We start from the raw sequence: 24,222 nt of genomic DNA, 5'->3' as shown, positions 1-24,222 counted from the left end.
TTTAGGAGGAAAAGAAATGGTTACAAATGATATTGATAGAAAAAATGATACCTACACGTGAAAGGCAACTGTTATGTGGCATACCTGGACTAATGTTGGAAGACAAATGGTTGTGGAAATAGTTATTCAACTTCCATGATATATTTGGTTTAAGATTAAGAAGGCGGGGGAATTATCTATCAACTATAGAAGAGGCGAGACGCGGTATGCGAGAGAATTACGAAAGAAAAATAAAAGCGAACATAAATAAAGGAGTTAGACAAGAATACAGCTCCTAACAATCATTTTCAACATATACGAGGGTCATCCGGAAAGTAGTACCCGTTCGTGCCGCATGAAGTGCTGACGACGCGAGTAGCCGCTGGACGAGGTCAGATAGCTTCAGTGGCTTGTCTGCCTTCTCTGAGCCAAGTTGCGTGACGCTAGCATTGCCTGTGTTGTTTCTGTGATTGTTTACAATGTTTAAAAAAATTGAGAACGCCGCCAGTTGTGAAGTGAGGGCAGTGATTAAATTCCTCAATGCAAGAAACGTTCGCCCATGTGATATTCATCGCCAATTAAAGGAGGTGTATGGAGACAATGTAATGGACGAGTCGTCTGTTCGGCGGTGGTGTCGCAACTTCAACATGGGGAGGGGGAACACACACGACGATGAGCGTTCGGAGAGACCGTCTGTCATTACAGACCAACTGGTGAGCTCAGTTGACGAATTCGTGAGGAACGATCGGCGCGTCACAATTGATGACATCTGTGAGCATTTTCCCAATGTTTCTCGAACAATTGTTCATGAAATTGTTAAACACCATCTGCATTATGCAAAAATTTGTGCAAGATGGGTCCCTCGCAAGCTTACAGATGAGCACAAAACCAAGCGTATGGCTGCAGCACTGACGTTTTTGGGACGTTATTCTGATGAAGGAGACTCTTTCTTGACTCGCATAATTACTGGTGACGAAACATGGGTTTGTTATGCATCACCTGAGAGTAAACGACAGTCAATGGAGTGGCATCATGCTCATTCACCAAACAAACCAAAAAAATTCAAGACAGTTCTGTCCACCAGGAAACTCATGGCAACCATTTTCTGGGATCGACGAGGTGTATTGCTTATTGATTTTATGGCCCGTGGAGACACTATTAATGCCAATGCGTATTGTGAAACATTAAAGAAATTACGGCGGGCAATACAAAATCGGCGGCGAGGTCTATTGTCTACTGGTGTCATTCTCGTTCATGACAATGCCAGGCCTCATGCAGCTGGGATAACACAAAAACTTTTGCAGCAATTCAAATGGGAAACTTTCGACCATCCACCGTATAGCCCGGACTTGGCCCCTTCAGATTTTCATCTCTTTACAAAGCTTAAAGACTTTTTGGCAGGAAAAAGATTTGACAGCGATGAAGAACTTAAAGAAGGAGTGACCCTGTATCTCAATGAGCTGGCGGCGAAGGACTATGCAGCAGGAATACAGAAACTTGTCACACGTTATGACAAATGCCTTAATTTGCTTGGAGATTATGTTGAGAAGTAGTTTAAAGTATCCTCTTTCAAATAAATTTTTTTATGTTTGTTAATATTTACTTTGGTGTCTTTATTTCACGAACGGGTACTACTTTCCGGATGACCCTCGTAGTTGGAAAAGGCGAGGAAATTAAAGCAAGCATTAGGCGTCAACAGAGTTAAGGATAACAGAGAAAATATGTAAATATTTAGTTTCGCATATGCCTTCTCAGTAATGGCATTGAATCCAGAAGACCAGCAGGTATGAATCAAGAATTCATAAACGGGGATTTAACTCGAAGAAAACTAAAATCCTATGGAAACTAACTAAATAATATTCAAGAAATGAGATGGGAGATGTTGCGATAAGTAAATAAATTATAACCAATGGGATCTTTTAAATATCTCGGTAATATTATAGCAAGTGGTTTAAGTAACTAAACGTGTGGTGCAAGTAACTTCAGTAATGCAGAGAATAGCTCGCGCTAAGATAGCATTTACGAGAAACTGCACTGCTCAAGATAAGAGTATGGTAACAAAAAATATGGAAGCACTCTTGCGGAGTATGACATATGAATAGTTTTGCTATCTACCAACAGATACACACTCGGGACCAAAGTTTTGACTGGGTAATCCGTAAATTAGCTGACATCCAATAATTATCTCATCAATCCTCAAAAATATAAATATTAAGATTTAACTCTTACCCCTGGGCAAAGGGGTAAGAGTTAGAGCTGGTAATGTCTTCATGCATCTAAATTTTAAAAATTTTTCAATGTCTCTCATTTTATCCAAGTATGATAACATTTCTCTCGCTGAATTTCTTTTAATGGAGTAAGGAATCTTAAATATTAGAATGAAAATCTTAACACGATCCTAAAGAAATCCTAAAATCTCTGCACATTTCCGTACACAAATAGATGAACAAAATTAATAGTTCTACAAATATTATTAAGTTATGAAAAGTAATTCCATTTGGAGCATAAAATTAAACCTTTCATTTAAATGGCACATACTGGCCCATCCAAATGCTGCTTAAAGGATTTTAGCGCATAAGTGGATAGACTAGATTTTAATATTCCTAAGTATTTTCCATAATTTTACCTGCAACGTTTCGATTTGTTTTTAATATTTACTATATTTATAGAATGAATCTCTCTTCTTTTTGTTTGCTAATAAATGGAATGCTCTTAAAAATTCCTAATTTAACATTCTGTGGCGCTGACAATCTACGGAAAAAGGGTTATTACATCACACGGAATAATACTTATAATGATTAATCACAAAAATAACAAGGGTTTACTAACAGTTACTTTTTTCTCAGCAATATCAATCACTTACATATTGAACTTAAAGAAAAGGTACACGTAAAAAAGCCAATTTATGTGGCAATCATGCATTTGGAAAATGCCTTCAACAACGTCGAATAGAACCAGATACTCATGATACAAAATGCGCTTGGAATAGACTAAAACGACAGAAGAATAACCAATATCACTACAAGAACATCAGATGAAAACCATGTAAATGAAAAATGGAGGGAAAGTAGAAGTCACAATAAACAAATGAGTCAGAAACGAGGACACAACTTCTCGCCAGGACTAATAACATGCATCAAGAAGAGACGATAAAAAGAGCACAAGGAATGGGCACCAAAGGAATCTCGGTGAATAGAGAAGAAATGAACATGTTTCCGGTTCCCAGATGAGATTGTAACAGTAACGTGAGAGGGCCTACAAGCAACTCTGAATACTATGTACCACGTACTTCGGGAATATGAGAATCTACCACGGCAGCAGTATTATTTGGGATTGCAGAAGGTCGGCCGACATCAAGCGAAAAATATTCAACCTAAGAAGGCGCTCAAGAAGAAAGGGCAACTAGTAAGCTCTGAGAACCTGAGGTTACAAACAAGGAAATAGCTCCTCAAACGAAACGGAAAATTGGAAAGGTGGTCGCGCGAAGAACAGAAACCTTTAAAACAGGTGCTGAAGGAGAATGCTGAAGATTGACTGGACATAAAAGGTGAGGAACGAGGAGGAAAAAGACGAGCAGAAGAGGAAAGGACCATATGGATAGCTCAACTTCAAAGTAGAGATAGATGGATTGGGCACACTTTGAGGCTCAATGAATATTTAGATGCATAAGAGAAGGGGAAATTGAAGGGAAGAACCCGCGAGGAAGACCAAGGGACAAGTACATAGGAAAAATTAAGAAGTCATCTAGGGGCGAGGGAATTAACACTGAATAGAGATTAACAGAAGGCTGCACTAAACCAATCTTAGGGTTGAAATACTGACGATTATGACATTTCATTCATCACTGAATCACTGAATGTCTCAGCATGAAGAGCACAGTACACCGGTCGTAGCACTAGTATAATTTCCATCTGCACTAATCGTAACTATTCCTTGAGAAGGAACCGAATGAGTCAACCAAAAACATCGTCACCAGGATACACAAACGTAGTGAAAAACAACACTCGGAAGTTTTGTTCTCGGGGAAGACCCGGTCTCACCTCCGCCATTCTTGTAGCACAGGTACGGGAATCTCCAGATGTTGCCGAGGCCGACCGCGAAGCCGATGCCCGAGAGCACGAACTCTATCCCCTTGGACCACTTCTCCCGCGCGCGGAACGCCGGGGTCTCCGAAGGCTCGAGGTACGTCCGCGAGGTGCTCGGCTGCATCTCGAAGCTCTCCGCAGGCGGCGGCGATTGTTGCTGACACTGCATGTCGAGGAAGTTGACGACCACTACTCTGCGAGGGCTCGTAGCCACATGAGCGTCTCTCGGGCGAGAGTCGTGAAGTTATCCAACTGCGGAGGGGGGAGAGGGGGATTGGGGAGTAGATGGCTCGGCGGTGGAGCGGGGAAGGTGGACGCACGAGGGGCGGGCTGGAAGGCAGTTTCCCCCGGCATGGGTGATTGGGTGGAGGTGGGAGAGGGGTCCACGAGGCGACCTCGAAACGGGGCGTCCCATTGAATACGTTTCCGCATCGCAAGAGTCGACCGGCAAGACCGTTAATCTGTGCGACGCACTCAATCCCCGGTTCCCCCATATCTCGAGAGCGCGTCGCCGTGCGGGCAATTGAAGGGGCGGAGGAAGGAGTTGTCGGGTGGAAGAAGGAAGGCCCTGCGACAGGGCGAAACTTTCCCACCCCGAACCGTGCGAAAATGAAAGGATGAGATGGCATTGGGAGATCGACGGAAAGAATGACGTTGTAGTGGGGCGCCGCGAGTCAAAACTGCTGGAGGCGATGCGATTGAGAGGTCGTTTGCACCAATTGGTTTCAAATAGGTAGAGTAGGTGCGCGGGAATGCACGCTTGATGCGGAACCCGAACAACACGCGTGAATGGTTCCGCCACAAGAAATCGCACCAAATTTAGATAATACCACATGCTTAGCTTATCCTAGTATCCATTTCGAAATTTGAAGTTTTTATTTTTCAGACCCAATCTATACTCTTCTTCATTTGCATATCGCTTGCAGCCGTTGATTTAGTTCAGCATTATTACCATTATTTGTTGGGATTGGTCCTCTCCTTATCCCTCTTTCCCTTGGCCGGCCGTCAATGACACCACTTGCCGGCAGATAGGAAAAGAGAGAGAGGTAGAGAGCGAAACGGTGTGGAATAGATGACATCAAATTTGGCTACTTCAATGGAAAAGGCTCTTAGCAGACTTAATTCTTCCGCTGACGAAGGGAGACCGCTGTCATGCGGAAAACACGCTAGAATTTTTCTTTCTCAACGTTTGCTACCATCCTTCAAAAATCGCTTATATATTATATTTTTTTTAATATTAATATAATATAATATATATACATAATATGTATTATATATAATATTATATATATATATTATCATAAAATATTATATATATATTATATATATATAATATGTGTATATAAATAAATAAATATATATATATATATATATTATATATATATATATATATATAATATGTGTATATAAATAAATAAATAAATATATATATATATATAACTGCCGGTCAGCAGTCCAACGCTCTACCCCCTGGACTACCGCGACCCCCCCACACACACATATATATTTATGTATATATATATATATAAAAATCACGTTAAGCCCGTATAGTTAAAAATGCTCACATAGGATATAAAAAATATAGAAAATACCAAATAAAAAAGATGGCGTGTTTCAGGAATGGAATTTTCTATACACGTGTATAGAAAATGCCGTTCCTGAAGCACGGGACATTGTTTATTGGGAGTCCTATATTTGTTGACGCTGTTGCCATGGTCATATAACTGGGAGCAATAACAAATAAGTACAACGAAAAGTTTTATTGATGGAGAAACAGCTCTTATTCCACAAATGAAACAAAGAGACAGAATTCTTCGAAAGTGTTTATAAGCTTTTAATATCATATCCCTCGATAATTTAAATACGTACGTGTACAAAATGCTTTTTAAGAAACGCTTCATCTTGTTTATCTGGAATTCTATAACAGTAGGACGTAGGAGTGTAATACTGGTTCACGCCCTAATCCACACGAATTCCTGAGGAGATTTCTTTGAGATAGTGACTTTGAATTTTCAGGAGACATTTTAACTCATCTGTTGAGCATGGAAAAACCATACATTTCTAGAAAACAGACAAGGGTCGACCCCAAAAAATATGTATACACAAGTAGGATGTCTGTTCAAAAAGTTATGAACTTTAATTACAAGCATAATATACTTCACTAAAAAATTATTGGTAGCGACTGCGCGTTAACCAGCTAGCGCATTGCCTTTCAAGTGACAGCGCTTTAATACCTATATATTTCGTTTGTTTGTACGAGGGTCATCCGGAAAGTAGTACCCGTTCGTGAAATAAAGACACAAAAGTAAATATTAACAAACATAAAAAATTTTATTTGAAAGAGGATACTTTAAACTACTTCTCAACATAATCTCCAAGCAAATTAAGGCATTTGTCATAACGTGTGACAAGTTTCTGTATTCCTGCTGCATAGTCCTTCGCCGCCAGCTCATTGAGATACGCGAGGGACCCATCTTGCACAAATTTTTGCATAATGCAGATGGTGTTTAACAATTTCATGAACAATTGTTCGAGAAACATTGGGAAAATGCTCACAGATGTCATCAATTGTGACGCGCCGATCGTTCCTCACGAATTCGTCAACTGAGCTCACCAGTTGGTCTGTAATGACAGACGGTCTCTCCGAACGCTCATCGTCGTGTGTGTTCCCCCTCCCCATGTTGAAGTTGCGACACCACCGCCGAACAGACGACTCGTCCATTACATTGTCTCCATACACCTCCTTTAATTGGCGATGAATATCACATGGGCGAACGTTTCTTGCATTGAGGAATTTAATCACTGCCCTCACTTCACAACTGGCGGCGTTCTCAATTTTTTTAAACATTGTAAACAATCACAGAAACAACACAGGCAATGCTAGCGTCACGCAACTTGGCTCAGAGAAGGCAGACAAGCCACTGAAGCTATCTGACCTCGTCCAGCGGCTACTCGCGTCGTCAGCACTTCATGCGGCACGAACGGGTACTACTTTCCGGATGACCCTCGTATGTTATGCGTACGCCTGCTGATACACATATACGCTTGCTAGATTGCGATGCTTTTGTTTATGTCTTTTTGTTTTGTTGTATTTAGCGCTCGTCAGCAGTTTATCATCATTTCTATACTCGATTATCATCTTCGGCTCCATCCCTGCGTAGAATTTTGATACTGAAATGCCCTATTTTTGAAATTTTGAATGTAGCAGCAATCAGCCTATTTCCTGTGTACCTCCTCAATGTTTGTGGAAATCTGAAGATATTATTTTTGCTCAATTAGACGGAGTCTTATATATCAACCTCTTTCGTGTATACACTGGCAGTCTACTACCGAGGTGTGCCGGAATGCTAGTGCCGTTTGAAGTGTGCGTATTTGTGAAGCTCAGCAAACATCATCTAATATACCAAATATTCCACACCTCTGTCTACAAAAAACCTATCAATAAACAGTCATTAATCCACCAGATGCTGCACCCATCTCGTTCCAACTCCCTTTCAAGCCGAAGTCTCCGAGTTAACCACAAAACTAGGGTAAGTATTCTTCAAAATAAAAGATGCCCTCATTTAAATTCGAACGACCCGCCAAACTTGCAAGCATCCGAAAAACCACAATAACTCGGACTGGGAAAACCAAATCTACACCTACTCCAAGCAATCGATCCAAACGTAAAAATGGCCCTGTATTGACCACTCCTCCTCCCCGAAGAACTAAAATATCATCTTCCAGGCTTACTTCATCTTGCATTTCTAGCGATGTCATTCATCACGTAAAACCTAAACAATATGTTGCCTTCTATAGCGGAAAAAAGTACCAACCCTTCAATGCCCGTATCGACAATCACGGTGCCTATGGCAACCCTACTTCCTCTGCCAGCATGCATCCCAATCCCCAAATACGCCTCCTTCCATAATGTCTCAGTTAACGATTGCTTCAATTCTTGCCCTATCCCCCACCTCAGGCACACCACTTCAGTTGGGAACCCATGATGGGGCTTGCATTTGATTCTTTGGGGACTTTACTGCCCTGAAAATACAGTCACTGTAAATGGCACTTGGCTGTGAGCCCCATTCCCTTCATTTCTAAATCCCAACATACTCCGCTGACCCCAATCTCGTCAACGTAGTAAAGACATTATAAGAAGAATTGCGTTACGCAAATACACTTTCACAAGGAGGAGGTATTTGATGACAGGGACGCAGAGGAATGCTGTTCAGAAAAGACAACTGAAAATTCTGGTTATTTGCAAATTACTGAACGAGATATTCTGCCGAGCATCTCAAACGGTGACGGAGAAATGGTTTTCCAGTTTCCGACCATTGTTCGTATTATGAATTAGTGCACCTTATGTTCGAATATTTTGCACAAATGCCCCACAATACGTGGATTAGAACAATGAAAGTTAATGACGCCATTTAGATACTTTTGTGTTTGATAATATCTCACCATATTGTAGCGCATCCTAGTCTTCCCTCAGACCACTATTATTAGTATATATAGCAACCCTCGTGTGTGTGTGTGTATATATATATATATATATATATATATATATATATATATATATATATATATATATATATATATATATATATATATATATATATATATATATATGATGTAGAAGCACTCACGAGAGCAACATAACATTTGGACGGCACAATAGAGCACAAAAATAAAATAGATAATACGTTAAAGGATACTCACATTTAGGAAAGTTTAAGCTTTCGGTCATCTCTGAGGTCTTCTTCAGGTCAGACTTCTGTAATTTGAACATGAGCTAGTTTTTTGTGAAATTTGCAAAGTTCTTGTGGTGGATATGAAAATTTCCAGATACAGCTCTACATAATTCTATAAGAAGGAAATTCTCCGGATAAAGTGGCGCCATGCCCCAGGCAAGTACCCTCGACCTTCAGTCGTATAAAGGTGTAAACATCGGCATGAATGACTAGAGGTGATAAAAGAGCAAGAGGTCTCCCTTTGCAGAAGGAAGTTCGCTGAATGCCAGCGCTTACCCTTGAAGAACTTTTCCGCGAGCTGGAAGACTGGCGCTTTTCAACTTTAGCCATTACATACCGGCTATGAGAAAATAAAAAATGATTGAGATGGGAGCCTTACAAAAGAACTTACTTATTAAGGTTAATATTTGAACGAATTATTTTTACCTCGGAGACTCTGGATTTTTGTTTTACGCACTCGACTTTTTCGTTTACATTGCACATTCTTTAGGTTTTACTTAAGTAATTGGCCTGGGAAATCACACTTTTTTCTGCACTCTGGTTATGAGCGTTTTTTTCATTGCATTAAACTATAATCACTTAAATTTTTTCGTTGCATTTTGTCAATGGCCAGCACGTAAAAAAAATATTTTTGTGCCCAAGTTAAGTCACTCGGAATCCGGGCTCGTGAAGTCGTGCTCAGAGCAGTTCGTTTTTTCGTCAATTTAAATGGAACGAAAACATCGGTGGTAATATGCGACAAAATAGCAATTAGTTAATGCCCTATAAGTTTTATCAAGAAGCATGGGAAAACGTAATTTTGGAAAGTGAGTATATCCTTCATTAAGCATTTCCAATGGAAAAAATGGACGATCGTGCAAATAAATCAAGCCAGAGAGTTTTGGGATATACTGCATTCGTTGAAAAACTAAAATTTAGGGCGACCGTTTGCTCTCTCAGGATTTTCAGAACCTCGTAACTTTATCCTTATTACTTTATTGATTACAAATTGAAAATATTAGTAAAACTGTGGGACGAATGCAGGAAAGGGAATAGGATGAAGGTTTGTGATTCCCATCCTCTTCTGGTTGCTTACGCTCATGAATGCACCCCCATACTTTTAAAGTGATTCCGGAATAGTTTTAAGGAAAAAATGTTGCTACCATTTTGAAAAGTGACTCCTTTCCAATTTCACAGCAGACCTTGGGTCAGCATACAAAATTTCATTGGTTTGAATGAAGTTGCGGTTATTCCAGTCTTGTCCAATATAGCCACAATTTTAGTCCTTGGAATGGTGTCATAAGCCTTCCTCAAATCTGTGATTGAAACGCAAATCCAAAATAACACAATTAAAATAAAGGGTCAAAAATACAAACAAATTAATAAGGAGGTTTAGTTTTCCTTGGAGTCTGAACTACTTGTATTTAGTACAGGAGCCGGGTGGCTTACCACTGAGCCATTACGCGTCTCTAAGTCTTCTCATATCTATGAGGGTTCTTTCAAGGCGGATCAGTCAAACTTCTAGAGAAACAAATCACCTTTAAACATATTCGTTCAGCTCCTCGGATACCTGACCAGAAAAGGACGCGAGAGCTCCGTTCCTTAACCCCACTGCTGCCACGAGTAAACACATGATTTCTGTTTTTACCATAATTTGGTATAAATATTCACCTTGAGAGGTAAGGAATTGTTGTATAGGTTGTATCCATCCAAAATCCACCTTAAACGGTGGAATAAAATAATAAAAATTACAATTTGTGGGGTGATTGGACATCAGTATCCCAGAAGTGAATATACCAATTGTTTATTTAGCACAAACTATTTATAACCATATTATGATGCCTACAGCATCGATGCAAAAGCCGATCGGAAAAAATCTCAATCGGTAAATATTTCGCGTTTCCGACGAGCACTTTTTAACTTCCCTTTAAGCGTATTTACCAAGATCAAATGAGCCAGCCTCTCAAGTCTCGCGAACAGAAGAGTGAGCGGAGAGACATTAAGGAGGGGTTATCCCCAAGGCCAGCAGAAGCAAGTGTATGTGATATTCCAGCATTTATTTTTCCGGTTGTGTGATGGAGCCGTAAGATTAAAGATGGGGAAGAGTCCTTCTCCACCCAGCCTCGTTGTCGGAAAGAAGAGAGAGTTAACACCTTTTCACGATTATGGCGCTTAGTTGAAATTCATAATTTGAACAGTTTTACCTTTTCCCTGGGGAAACCACTGCATGTCTTTTTTATTACTTTAGTGGCAATCGCAATATGGATCAAAACTCGTTTCGTGCGCAGAGAAATATGATATTAAAATCTTTTCGATCCTAAGATATAAATACGAAGGTAAGAGCCAACAAAATCCTAACTTACACATAAGGACCTATCCTAATTCCCCGATCAGCTAAGTACGATTAATGGACTAGAGAGAGATACAACATGAAGTTACATTGCTGAGTAGTATTCTAAAATGGTTACTGTTATTAAAAATGGGCACTACAACTAAAATAAACCCAAGTGATAAGAAAAAACCATTCTAGATCGCTAAAAAATCTCTCGGAAATGTAGTCCAGGCCACAAATACAAAATGAAACAAAAGGCAAGGATGAAATTTATATTTTATTCAATTTGTATTTTTTCTGTTTGAGGAAATATTCAACATTTCGTGATTCATCATTTATCGATACATTTATGGACGAGATAGAAGTTTTATTATGCGAAACAGATATCTGCTCGAATTTTGAATATGCACAGAGGTTCAACATTTCCAGTCATTCGCATAAAAGAGGCATCGAAAAGTTTCCCGCGGATAAAGCCACCGAACGCCACCAGTCGTTGCGTTAATTTTTGACAGCTCTGTGCATAATCATTAGTAATAGAGATCTCCCAGAACAATGTTACGCTTTCGATATTTACACATTTTCCAAGATTGGATGAAATATGATACTGCCTACTATAAACGGTACAAAATTTAATCAACAGTCAGTACACTTGACCTCCATTTACCCCCATTACGAGACTGATACATATAAAAATGATAATATTTTAAATATTTGCCCAAAATTCTCCAATTCCTCTCGATCCTTAAAGAGAATTATGAATAAACTAAATTGGAGCTTCAAATTGGAGTACGCACTGTGAACCGAACAAACATCCGCCAAATATATTTTTTGTTTATGAGGCATTCGCTCGCTTTGTAATTTGTGCTTCAACACACTTGTGGTGATGAGGACCTGGGATATAAACTATTAGACAATTACTTTAGATGCGTGGAAGTTAGAACTTGTGCAGATTTCTAGGTTTCGAATATAAGTTAGGTACGCATGTAAGAATGTCCTTGCTCCATTCATTCCTCCTCCTACCTTCATTCTGTCTAATATTCCTATCTTACTGGCCCCTTACTCATTTTCCTAACATTCTCTCTTCCATCACAGTCTACATCACACAGCCGATCAATATACTTCGATTCCATTTTCCTATTTCCTTGTAATTTCTCCCAGCAATTACCTCTCCTCCCCCACCTAGCACCTCCTCATCTGTTTTCCTTTTGGTACATTTAAACTTATCCACACCCACATTTCAAAAGCCTCCAATCTACACATATCATCCTACTTCAATGATTATATTTCCGCACCATACATAAACATATCAAAGTTTTAACTAGCCTTTTTAAAATCCTCACTCAACATCCCAGTCAAAAATTATCTCCTCTCTGTGAGAGCTTCTTTGCCTAATGCAATTTTTCCCTTTATGTACCTTCAACTTTTACCATTAAGAGTCCAAAACACTTCCGATATACGTAAACTGTTCTACCTGCTCTAGTTTTTGCCCTCCTATTTTAATGTTAAGCTTAGCCTTTTTCTTTATAGAAAATCGCATAACCTTTGTTTTATTAATATTGATTCTCATCCCATACCTGTCGCACTGAATTTCCAATTCACTCAGCAATGCTTGTAGCCCCTTGGCTGGCTGACAAACTAAAGCTTGGTCATCAGCTAACCTATTTGATTTCATGAATTCTCTGTGACTTTCATTTATATCTCCAGTTCTTCCGATGCCTCTTTAATCATTGCCCTCACATATACATTGAACAGCATAGGTGATAATGGACAACCCTATTTTACTCCTATCCCTAAGGCCGCTCATGCAGACTCTCTGTCCTCCACTCACACCTTAGCAATCTGATACATGTATGTACAGGGTGCTGTAACATAACTTCCTTTTTTCAAATGCAAAACGCTATCAAAAAAGGAAGTTACATGGGCCGGTTACATGTACCTGTATGTTGCTGCACCCTGCACAGGTGTGGATTAGCATCCTATCCCTCCAATCTATTCCTATTTTCTGCAATACATTCATTAGTTTTTCCCAATTCACTCCATCAAATGCCTTTTTGAAATCTATGCATCAGCTGAATATGCCCTGATTGTATTCTATATTCCTCCCTATTAGTGATCTCATTGCTGCACTGGTATCACCATTGACTCCCCTTCCTGAACCCAAACCGGCCATCCTATCAGATCAGTGGGCCCTGGCTTAACGAGCAACTTGCATAGCAAATAATGCTAGCGATATAACGCTAGACAAGAAGAGGAGAATTTGTAATTTTGTGCAACTACTGCTAAAGCTTGTGTTTAGCACTTGTTCCGCTAGCATTTTAGCATCCCCAATGATCACAAATTTTTCCAAACTTGTATTTTGATATTTTAATGGTGATTTTTTAAGAAAGTTGATGATATTTTGTGCCCAGTTATAAAAATAATGCCAAATCCATAAAAATAAAGCCATAAAAGAATAAAAATTACAGTAGAACTCAAAACTAAAATCATTGAAAATTATGAACAAGGTGCGAGTGATGCTGATCAACCATGCATATCTACAATCAGTTGACATCAACATTTTGCATTTTCTTCAAGAACTGGGACAAAATTGAGGAGATAGATGCTGTAAAGAGAGTGACAAGAATATCTACCCAAAAGTTATGTTATTTCAACAATGTTGACGGTTTGCTTCTCATAGGGATAAACGAAAAACAATTGAAATTCGACACTATTAATGTGAATATCATTTTTGAGAAGGCAAAAGTGATTTTCACAGACCTCATTCATAAGATTTCAGGATCATTACTAGCTGAAGAAGAATTTAAGGGGAGCTGTAGGTGGTACAAGAAGTTTACGAGAGGAACCAGCATCCAGGGCATTGTTAAGCATGGCAAAGCAGCAAGCTCTGACTTGAAGGCAGCAGAGAACTTCTCTCGTGACTTCAAGAAGCTCATCGACTATGGGGTTACATGCCCCAAAAGGTTATTAATTGTGACGAGATGAGTTTCTTCCGGAGAAAGATGCCAAACCTGTATTTATACATACAACACAGAAGAAATTGTGCATTACCTGACCACAAGCCAATGAAAGGCTGTTTCATGTTGCACAAATTTGATAGGTAATTTCATAATTAAAACCCTGATTAACAACCATTCAAATGTTAAGCAGCCTTTAAGAAGGGTCAACTCCTAAATATCAGGCTAAATAAGATACGGTAGTCGTGGGAAACTGCTGCATTGTACCATGCGTATGAGGCATCACTCTAATAAGTCACAGGTGATGCATGTCACGATAATTCTGAATTGCATTTTTAGAAAATTTTGAAGCGCCAGCAAAAAGAAATGTCTCTGGACCATTCGCTAGTGAAAAGGAATTAGGTACATAACATAAGTAATAAACTATTTATTTCGATTCTTTTTTGCTTTTTCAAATTGAGTTCACATTCCCAGTTGCTTCATTCCACGATCGAAGAAAAGATGAACATGATCCACAATCTCAAACAAAGTATATATATATTCTTTGAATACATTTTTGACAATTAATTTTTTTTGGCATGGACTGCATTATTGTATTTGACACTGATTTATATGCGAAATATATTTTTACAAAACAAGAGTTTTGCTTTATGAGGAAGCTCAGGGAACAAATTGTGCACGTTGTACAAGGTTTCACTGCAATCATTTTACCTGCTCTCCATCCAAAGGTGAAGGCTACATTATGTGAGGAGAAAAGCCTCACATAATGTAGCCTTCACCTTTTTTGGAATAGGAATTAACACTGATATGATGAAGTTTTCCAGCCAAATCCCTCTCTCAAAAATGTTACGTATTAGCCCGTAAGGACTCTACCTCCCATATTTTCTAAACCTTTTAAATAGTTCGATAGGAATGTTGTCTACCCCCATGGCTTTATTTGATTTCATTTCCCTTAATACACTTTCTTTCTCACTCTTCTGTAAGCCTGGACATAAGCTATCTTCATCTACATCGTATTCTCTTTCTATGTCTAACCTTGCTGGCTTAAGTTCTTTACCATTCAGCTCATCTATATATTCATTCCATCTCTCTTGGATATTTTCTCATTCAACTAGTATTTTACCCCAATTATCTCAACTCTTAACCTCAGATTTTCCCTCCTTAATTCTTGATTGTGTTTTAACTTCCTTGTAATTTCACCACCGTCACCCTTCCTTGGCAAACTTACCATATCCTTGAACTATATCTTCTGCAATGCTTATATGGCTCAATTTTTACCTGTCACAATTTATTATTTCACTCTTTATGATTCCTTCTACTTAACTATGTATTCACATTCTTCCCTTTCCTCCTCTCATCTATCTTTCTAATCATCTCATCCATAATCCATGGTTTCATCATCCTTTTCCTATGAACAGTTCCTATAGTTTCTTTTGTGACTTTTAATATCCCTTTTTTGATATATTCCCATTTTTCCTTAATAGTATTCAGCTCCTTTGCCTGACTCAGGTTTTTTTCTACGACCTGCTGATACTCCTTTGTCAATCCAGTTAATGTTTCTACGTTCCATTTACTAATCCGCCTCATAATTTAGAATCGGACATTACACTTCATAACTATTAATTTGTGATCAGTGCCCGCATCCAATTCCAGGAAACTGTGGGAAAATGATCATGCTGTTCCTAAATCTGTGCCCAACCATATTATAATCTAACTGATACCTTTCTGAGTCACCTTTATAAGAAGTAAAAAATAAATTAAAAGAAATAAAATGATTTTAAAGCATTTATTTGATAATGGATACAAAAATATAATCTTTACTATAAACCAGTTTGCACCATGAGATTTTGAATGACTGAATAACAATTGGTTATACAAGATGTTACTTCTTTATTGCACATTTTAGATTCCCAAACACAAAATTAACAGTTCCCCAAGATATAAATTGCATTTTAAATACCTTTATAATGAATACAAAACAATTTCCCATTTGGTCTTTTATCTAGGCTAACATTTTACCTTGTAATACCATACAATATAACATACACAGTAACTCATTTGTTAATCAGTATGATATAATTGAATCAGATTGGGTGAAAATAAATACATGGTCTCACCATAAAACAAAACATTCCACCACCATTCCGTTAAATTATTTATAAATATAAAGGCAAGAACAATGGCTTATAGCCTTACATTTGTCAGGCATATATAATCTTCTGCCTACTCATTTAACGTAAGAAGTAACATAAGAGTAATTTTCACATTAAATCTTTTGGTATTTTGAGAGAGAATAGTTTATCCATTCAGTGAATGCACATTAAAACAACAAAATATTTAAAGGTGTAATTATTCGCTCAATTTGGAAGACATCTATGACGGCAACATTCACTAAATGAGCAAATTTAAAATGGTGAGCTTATTAAAAAATAATACAAGTTATCTACACTGACTTAATTTCATGAATGAAAAAATATATTTAATGCCAATTTTAAATTTGAAATGAGAATAACTCTCACAAGAACTGTAAGTATAGGTTTGAACATCAACTGAAAAAGAGTAGGGCCTATGGAATGGTAACAATGTAATACCTTCAATACATCCTGGGATCAACAATAGTTAAAATTAAAACCTCATAAAGATGCTTGACTGGGTATCTTATCACAGGAATGTAGTAGGGAATATGCCACCATGGAATCAGTCTACAGCCTCCAATTGAGTTTCCATATAAATACAAAACTTAGCCATACCCCAGGAACTAAGTTTTGCATAACAGTAAATTCTAAAAATTTTAACAACCTGAAAATATGAAAGGAACAGAAAATTTGAATAATACATATTTTACTCAATAAACTACACAAAATGTAGGATAGGGGGAAAAAAGAAATTTTCTTTAGAATATGTAACTCAACAAAAGGATTGTTGAGATATCTTTTTCCATAACCACACAACGTAGCCATATTTTACGTACAATTAAGTCATGCATCTCTAGTTCTCAAATTATTTAATATTAAGGATAGTTTAAAACAAATTGGTCATAGAATAGGAGAAAAGGAATCTCTCATTAACATGGCTTGAAATATTATTAAACATAAAAGGAAATGATTTTGAGCAGCAATAAATGTAGGTTATGGAAATTTATGACTACGGCAACCGTTTTCTAAGCCTGATGCAGGAAAAAATACTTAGTAGTAAGTATTTTTCCGGTGAATCCGCTTGCACTTATAGGTCGAAGTTATACCCATACCCTCAGCCTCAAGGATGCAGGCCAATATCAGGGCACATTTTGAAGCAAAAAAAAAATTCTAACGGGCTGGGGAAAATGGTAAATCTAATTTACAATTTACATTTAAAATGAATATTATCACTTCAGGTTTCCATATACTTTTTTAAATAAAATGCAGTGCTCTCATTGTTTATGTAATTACTATAATATTTTTGTGGGGAAAATTAAAATATCTATTGAAATATTGTAAAGGGAATTTACAGAAAAAATACAACTCTTCCCATGAATTTTAGATGCATTCAAATTAAATGTCAATATTATCACCTATTTATAAGCAAAAATATCATTCCGATAGCCTATTTATACATAGGTGGTGATGATTTATAACTACATTAGAACAGAGTCAGAATTTATAGAATGTTATTATTAACAATTTCATCGGCAAAGAGTTACCAGCTTCAAAATTCACATTGCTTTAATTATGTTTCCAAGTACATCAAATCACAATTCTAATAATTAGATTTGAAAACTTACCCAAAACAGAATGAACCAAGTTCAATTCACAGTTTAGCCCGGATATTGGTAATCTCATTGGCTGCTAATTTCTGAAGCTCAACTAACTTCAGAGCAAGCCCCATATTTCCTTGGATTTTTATTTTTCCTTGAAAGAATGCCTTTTGTGGGTTCAGCTTACCATAAATTAGGTCAATGATATCATCATCATCTATAGTAAATGTTACATCTGGTTTCGCTACAAGTAAAAATAGCAAAAAGGTTAAAGTAAGTAAGTTATAAAGTACTTCAAGTGACATAAATGTATGAATAATTGCATAATTATGCTATCATTATTGAAATATACTGGTTCAATAAAATACAGGATAAAAACAAAATTTAGCAATAGACCCTCATTATTCAAATGATCATATTAATAGAATTTGGGGATCCAGTTGGTGTGGTGGCTGAGCACTTCGACTTTAGCGGCTTCAAGAGAGGTAACAATCAGAAGTGTGCTACATGTTTACAATTTATGTACAGTTTTGTTCTAACCTGCCAATATTTATTCATAAGAAAATGGCCTTTACTTTTTAATATGCCTCATATATAATGGACTGTGGTATCCTAGGGGTTGTGAGCCTTTACATGATGCATGAGTAAATGATTCAAATTCCTAAATCACAAAAAGTTAGAAGGCAATGAGAAACAACCAATTTAGCCTCCCTTGTCTTACATTTATATATACTAGGTGATGGCACATTTCTGGGAATATTCCAGAGGTAAAATAGTTCCCCAAGTTAATGTATCCCTGTATAGGGGCAGCTGGGAGGGAAACATCAGGCTAAGTGGATAAATGGAAATAGGGATATGGAGAGCGCCTGATACACTGGAAAATGAGGAGAAAAGAGGGCTTGTTTGGGGCTTGATATACAGACCTCACAATGGCTAAGGCTATTGAGAATACAAAGACAACGAAACAACTGGAAAAACCCTACATATCTTAAATTCTTCAATTGTGTTCAATGTTGTTTGATCTTGCATTTACTTTTCTTCCTTTTTGAAAAGTTCTCCTTTTTTGCATTCATTTCCAAGTATTTTTTTCCCTTATATTCTTAAAAATTTGTTGGATAATCTTTTATTTACTTTGTGCCAAAGAGTTGAGTTCCTTCATTAGAGAGACAAGGTGAAAATCATAACTGAAGAATGCTAAAGGAATATCTGTAGTTGCAAGGATGCTTTATTTCTGTTCATGCCCATCCAGAAATTGAGAAGTGTCAACTAATATTAGCATTAGCATGAGATAACATCAAATCTTTCATGATCACGTCTGCTTTATGCAATTACACTCAAACCACATATTTGCATTACTGGAATTAACATTTTCCCACAATTACAATGTATTCCCATAAGACTGTATCCATAAAATTTCTAATTTTTCCAATGTATTAGGAATCCCGTATTTATATGATTTCATTTTCCCACAATTTGCATCACTATGTGCTGGATTAAAAAATATATCACATTAAAAAACAGTTACACAAGTATATCAGCCTATATTAAAAAAACTTTTTTCATTTTGTTTCTTACATATTCACTTCAAAAAGATGAAAAGGCAAATACTTGGTTATTCCACGCATATTTTTTATTAAACACGACCCGGGTTTCGACTTACAAAGACATCATCAGGTTCATCATCATCAAAGTGATGCCTGAAACCATTCTATGAGAAGGCAGTAATGTATATGGTTTTAGGGAAGAATTTGAATATACCACAGAATAATGAATAAACGAAAAATTGAAAATATGACAGGGCAGTACCAAGCACCACTAGTGACTTAAATCTGATCTACTTATACTCATAATCTCTGTCTGCCGGGATAAGATTTGTGCTATGAAATAAATACATTCAATGACTAGGAGTTAACTATGCAATTTATACATTTTAAGAACACCTGCGGGAGACAATTCATTCTACAACTAATTTAAAATTATAAGAAATGAATATAACTTCTGACCAAAACATGAGGAAGTGTAAAAAAACGCAAGAACTGCTGACTGACAAATAGGATATTTGCACTGCCTCGGTGCAACAGTGATGGGATCCTGAGAAATGAGAAGTACTGAAACTTGTTTTATCTCATAAAAAGTAATTCTATTTTCTTCACAAAATTTTGATGTGGACCACCTTTTGCACAAGTCAAAGAGAGAGGTCTCAGATTATCACGTTTTCCTCAATTAGTCTGAATATAAATTTCACCCGGCTTGACAATGGAAAGATGATACGAAAAAAGAACACTTTCAATTGAAGACAAAATTAAAATTATGGAAAAGTTGATTCTCATGATGGGACCTATATTGATCTGGCAAAACATCTAAAATTGCCAGCCTCTTAACTAAATAAAATAGTGAAAAATCACGATTTGATTCTGAAACATTAAAAAGTGTGCAAATATGCCTAAAAAGAAATAATGTGAAAAACTACAACCAAGAAGAATTAGAAGGACAACTGAAAGTGAGGTTATCAATTGCTAGATTGTCAAATGGTGTTGTGGTTTCAAATGGTGTTGTAACAACAGAGGTAGATAGTTTTCAAATTACTATCATTAGATAGTTTTAATGGTTCCTAACAACAATTAAGACTGAAAAGACCCAGACATCTTCATTCTTTCTTATGCTTACAATATTTTCTTTCAACATTCAGAACTTGATACATTATATTATTTATTTATAGAATCCACAGGTACCTATAAAGTGCATTTTCATTCAGATTTCCTTTTACTTAAATTAAGTTTTTCATGACTTTGTGAAATATGATGGCATTATTTTCTGTACCAATAGGGAAAAAGTATTTTCTTTTACATATTTTATGCATCCGACATATTTAATGTATTTTTGTTATTAGCATTAAGCATTCATAAATAAATGAAAAGAGAGTTTATGTAATAAATAATAATCCTGCTCTTTTTCCATTTATCAGGCTGATTTTTACTTTTACCTTTACACAAGTAATGAAGCATGTAAAATTAAAAATTTCCATTTTCCCACGGTTTGCATTTCATTGCAAATTAAACTTATGCGGGGGTTTCTAGAAAGGGGCAAATGAGGGGTTTTAATGTAATTAGATAACCATTAGCTGTGCATATAAATTCCAGTAATTTGACATCAATGTGCATGTCTCAGTTGCTGGTTCACAACCAACCTGCAAGCATATATAACACATATATGCATTCTTTCTTGGACTCACAGGGCATAGAAAACATAATATTCTGTCAACCTATTGAGGAGGGCCTACATATCATACATATTGTGGCCTAATGAAGATCATAACAGACATTTTATCTAGACATTCAGATAGACATAAAAGAGAAAGAAAGATGTAGAGAAAAATGTATCATGACACTTGTGAATCCTTAAGGTAATATTGGAATCAAATGCAAAACGTGAATACAGTAATCATTAATTTTAACCTCCTAGGCTAGAAATGAAGATGTCAATTACTCCCCATTTTGACACCAAAAGTTGTGACAAAACAAATACATGCTGCTAACTCTGTGAAATTTACATGTTGAAAAATGTGAGAACCATGGTGACTTGGAAGACTTAATTGAAAAAAAAGAGACTTGCAGTGACTAAACTGAAAAAGATAATAAAAGTGATAAAAATGACTGCCTCCAAGGTCTGAACATTCTATAAACCAGTGAAGTAAAATGAGCTGGGGCAGATGACTTCTGTAGTGATATAGACACTGTGATATACTCAGGAGAAGACCAGAAGAAAGCAGCAATTGGCATAATAGTATTGAAAAAAGTGTGAGAAAGATAATTCAAGGCATTCTGTCAGTATATAACAAGATGATTCTGATGATCGAGACATGATGAGCGGCCAAAGAAATAGTAATAGTACAAGCATATTTATCAACATACACAGGTGCAGGAAACGAAATCAAAGAAGCATATGAATGCCTGGGAGAACTCCTCAGAGTATCAAATGGAAATATTTAACACAATGAGATTAAGAGACTGGTTGGAGATAAAAAGTAGTTAGGCAGGCAGGGGTAATTTGGGTGTGGTAAATAAAATGTTGAATGAGAAAGTATAGAGAAGTACTGATAAAAAATCATATAATATTGATGAATATTCTCCATGAGAACATCCATGAAAAAGGTGAGCATGAAATATTCTGGAGGATAGCCAAATATTTTCTTGCCTTATATCTTTTTGTTGAACAATACATGTTTACAAAAGGGCTAAATGAAGAGTGATGCACACCTTAATATTAATGCCAATATGAATATAGTCACTGATTTTCATATGGACACAAATTCACTTCACGGCAACTGTAATGGCCCCACATTACACTTGGAATGAAATTCAACTTCAACCTACGACAAGATAGCAACGATAATTAATTACATCCATTAAAAATCCTAAAATACCTGGGATATTAATAATTACCTAGGAAGATCTCAAAATACACACTGGGATCTAAAAAAAGTATGCACATGCATGTGTCTACATACGCACCCTGTATCTATTTAATGATATTCTTTTTTATTTACTTACTAGTTCCATTGTAAACCACACTTCCAGCTCCAGTTTTGGCATCGATGATCCAAAGTCCCTCTTTGCCACCCGGCCCATTTTTCACCTTAAAGGCATAAACACCTCTTACTTTCTCAATTAAGTTATTCTTGTTTTCCTTCATGGTTTTTTCCAGGGCTTTAAACATCATATGTGCCTTAAAGCCTTCAGGATCTGCAGATGCATCAGTTTGGTTCAGCCAAATCTGTGAACTGATGATTGGAATACATATTACCCCAATATTACGGCACTGGAGGAATAATTTTATTGCATGCATATGACTAAGTGTCAATGGACATAACAGTTTAAAAATTTCACAGAAAATGAAAACTTTCCCTACGAAAAATAGCACTAATTAATTCAGGCAGCTCTAGGGAATTTTAATTTTTCAAGAAAAGTTATTCTGAGGCCCCTGATAAAGATAATGGAATATATCCTCATATACAAGCCGTCAAATTGAATAAAAATATCACTAACTCAACTAAAGCCTTTTAATTACTAACAACAAGTGTTTAATTACTAAGTAACTAATTTATATCACCCTGAGGATACTATAGTATCAATGTCAGCAGTTTACACTACTTGGCCAAACATTTCAATATAGTGACTGTAATTAATGATTCATCAAAAATTATAATAGGTTTATAACCATTTACATAGCATTCATTGCCACTTGGTACACTCAGAGTAGGTCAAATGATTGAAAAAACTATCAATGGAGACAAACGGAGAAAAATGGATTAAAATGGACATCAATGTCATTTTAAAATAGTAAGAATGTTACAGAAATGGTACATTTACTCTATATTCAATCAATATATGCATAAATTTTAACATTTAGTATAAAATACCGGAACTTGAGAAAAACAGAGGGGCCAGAGAATGATAGAGAAAAGTAGAAAACAGAGATAAATGCAATTAGCATTATAAGATTTTTCCGCCATTTGGTACGTAGTGGGACTGCTGTTTGAAAATTAAATGCTGTTCTCTACATCTGCGCCAATATTTTCATGTAAATTTTAAACCAAAAAATATACTACAAAAAAGGAAGGAAAATTCCATGCTATAAAATTGAGCAAGGATTTATTTTGAATGAAGTATCACCAATATGTGCACCGAAATAATGTGCACGCTTCTTTTAAATAAACTTTTTCTGGTTAGTGAAAATTGACAGGCTTGTTTAAATTTTCTTATTTTTAAATACTCAGTTACACCTTAAGCCATTGTTGCCCCTAAATAATGACAGAAAAATCATCACTTTACATGAACTGGACTGAATATCTTGCAAGAAAATACTGTAGCAGAATACATTTCTAAACTAATTAGTTACTTCATCATTTTTATAAATAAATTGTTAACAGTAATTTGGAAAAAAATATCAAACACTGGGGAATGAATGGAATTTAACAACAATATGTTAAAGTAAGTATGGCATACAGGGTGACCAGAAAAAATCAATTTATGAAATTCCATGACCTTTCCATGCTTGATCAAATATTACCTTGACTTTGTATGACTGGGGTTGGTGACACAGCACCTTGGGGCACTATGGTGCTTACTATGAGAAGTAATCCCTCAAAAGTGAATTGACCATTGAAAATTATCAAAATAAAATCAAATTAGATCCAGAATGGAAAATGTGAAAAAATGTACCTAATTACCAATTCTCATATTTCTCTATTTAAAAATTTAAATAGAAATTATATTATCATGGGCAATGCTCAATATTGTTACAGTAAATATATTATCCCATGAGTTTTGGGGAAATATAAAATTGGAGACGTTAGAAGAAAAGATTTTAAACTTCAAAGATAATAAAATAAAAATTAGTCCATAGAGAACCAGAATTTCAGCAACAT

The 24,222-nt window shown here is 36.4% G+C and overlaps 2 protein-coding genes across 3 annotated transcripts in view; both read right to left on the bottom strand.

The window, feature by feature from the left end:
- The window catches only part of LOC139689878 (sodium- and chloride-dependent creatine transporter 1-like), a 66,225-nt gene extending 61,950 nt beyond the window's left edge, over positions 1 to 4,275 (bottom strand). For both annotated transcript variants that reach the window (XM_071586983.1, XM_071586984.1), the window contains exon 1: positions 4,020 to 4,275. In XM_071586983.1, the coding sequence (XP_071443084.1) occupies positions 4,020 to 4,233 (214 nt within the window). In that variant the 5' untranslated portion in view covers positions 4,234 to 4,275. The remainder of the gene's footprint in view (positions 1 to 4,019) is intronic.
- Positions 4,276 to 15,834: 11,559 nt separating this feature from the next.
- ScpX (Sterol carrier protein X-related thiolase) overlaps positions 15,835 to 24,222 on the bottom strand; it is a 40,015-nt gene continuing 31,627 nt past the window's right edge. Inside the window, exons 8-10 of the mRNA XM_071586986.1 lie at positions 22,346 to 22,575; positions 17,823 to 18,039; positions 15,835 to 16,861 (exon numbers count right to left, since the gene is read on the bottom strand). Of these exons, the coding sequence (XP_071443087.1) occupies positions 17,849 to 18,039; positions 22,346 to 22,575 (421 nt within the window). The 3' untranslated portion in view covers positions 15,835 to 16,861; positions 17,823 to 17,848. The remainder of the gene's footprint in view (positions 16,862 to 17,822; positions 18,040 to 22,345; positions 22,576 to 24,222) is intronic.

Source organism: Hetaerina americana, unplaced genomic scaffold, assembly GCF_022747635.1.
Source record: "Hetaerina americana unplaced genomic scaffold, ioHetAmer1.1.p SCAF_285, whole genome shotgun sequence".
NCBI classification, from domain to species: domain Eukaryota; kingdom Metazoa; phylum Arthropoda; class Insecta; order Odonata; family Calopterygidae; genus Hetaerina; species Hetaerina americana.
This window is presented reverse-complemented; position numbering and strand designations above follow the sequence as displayed.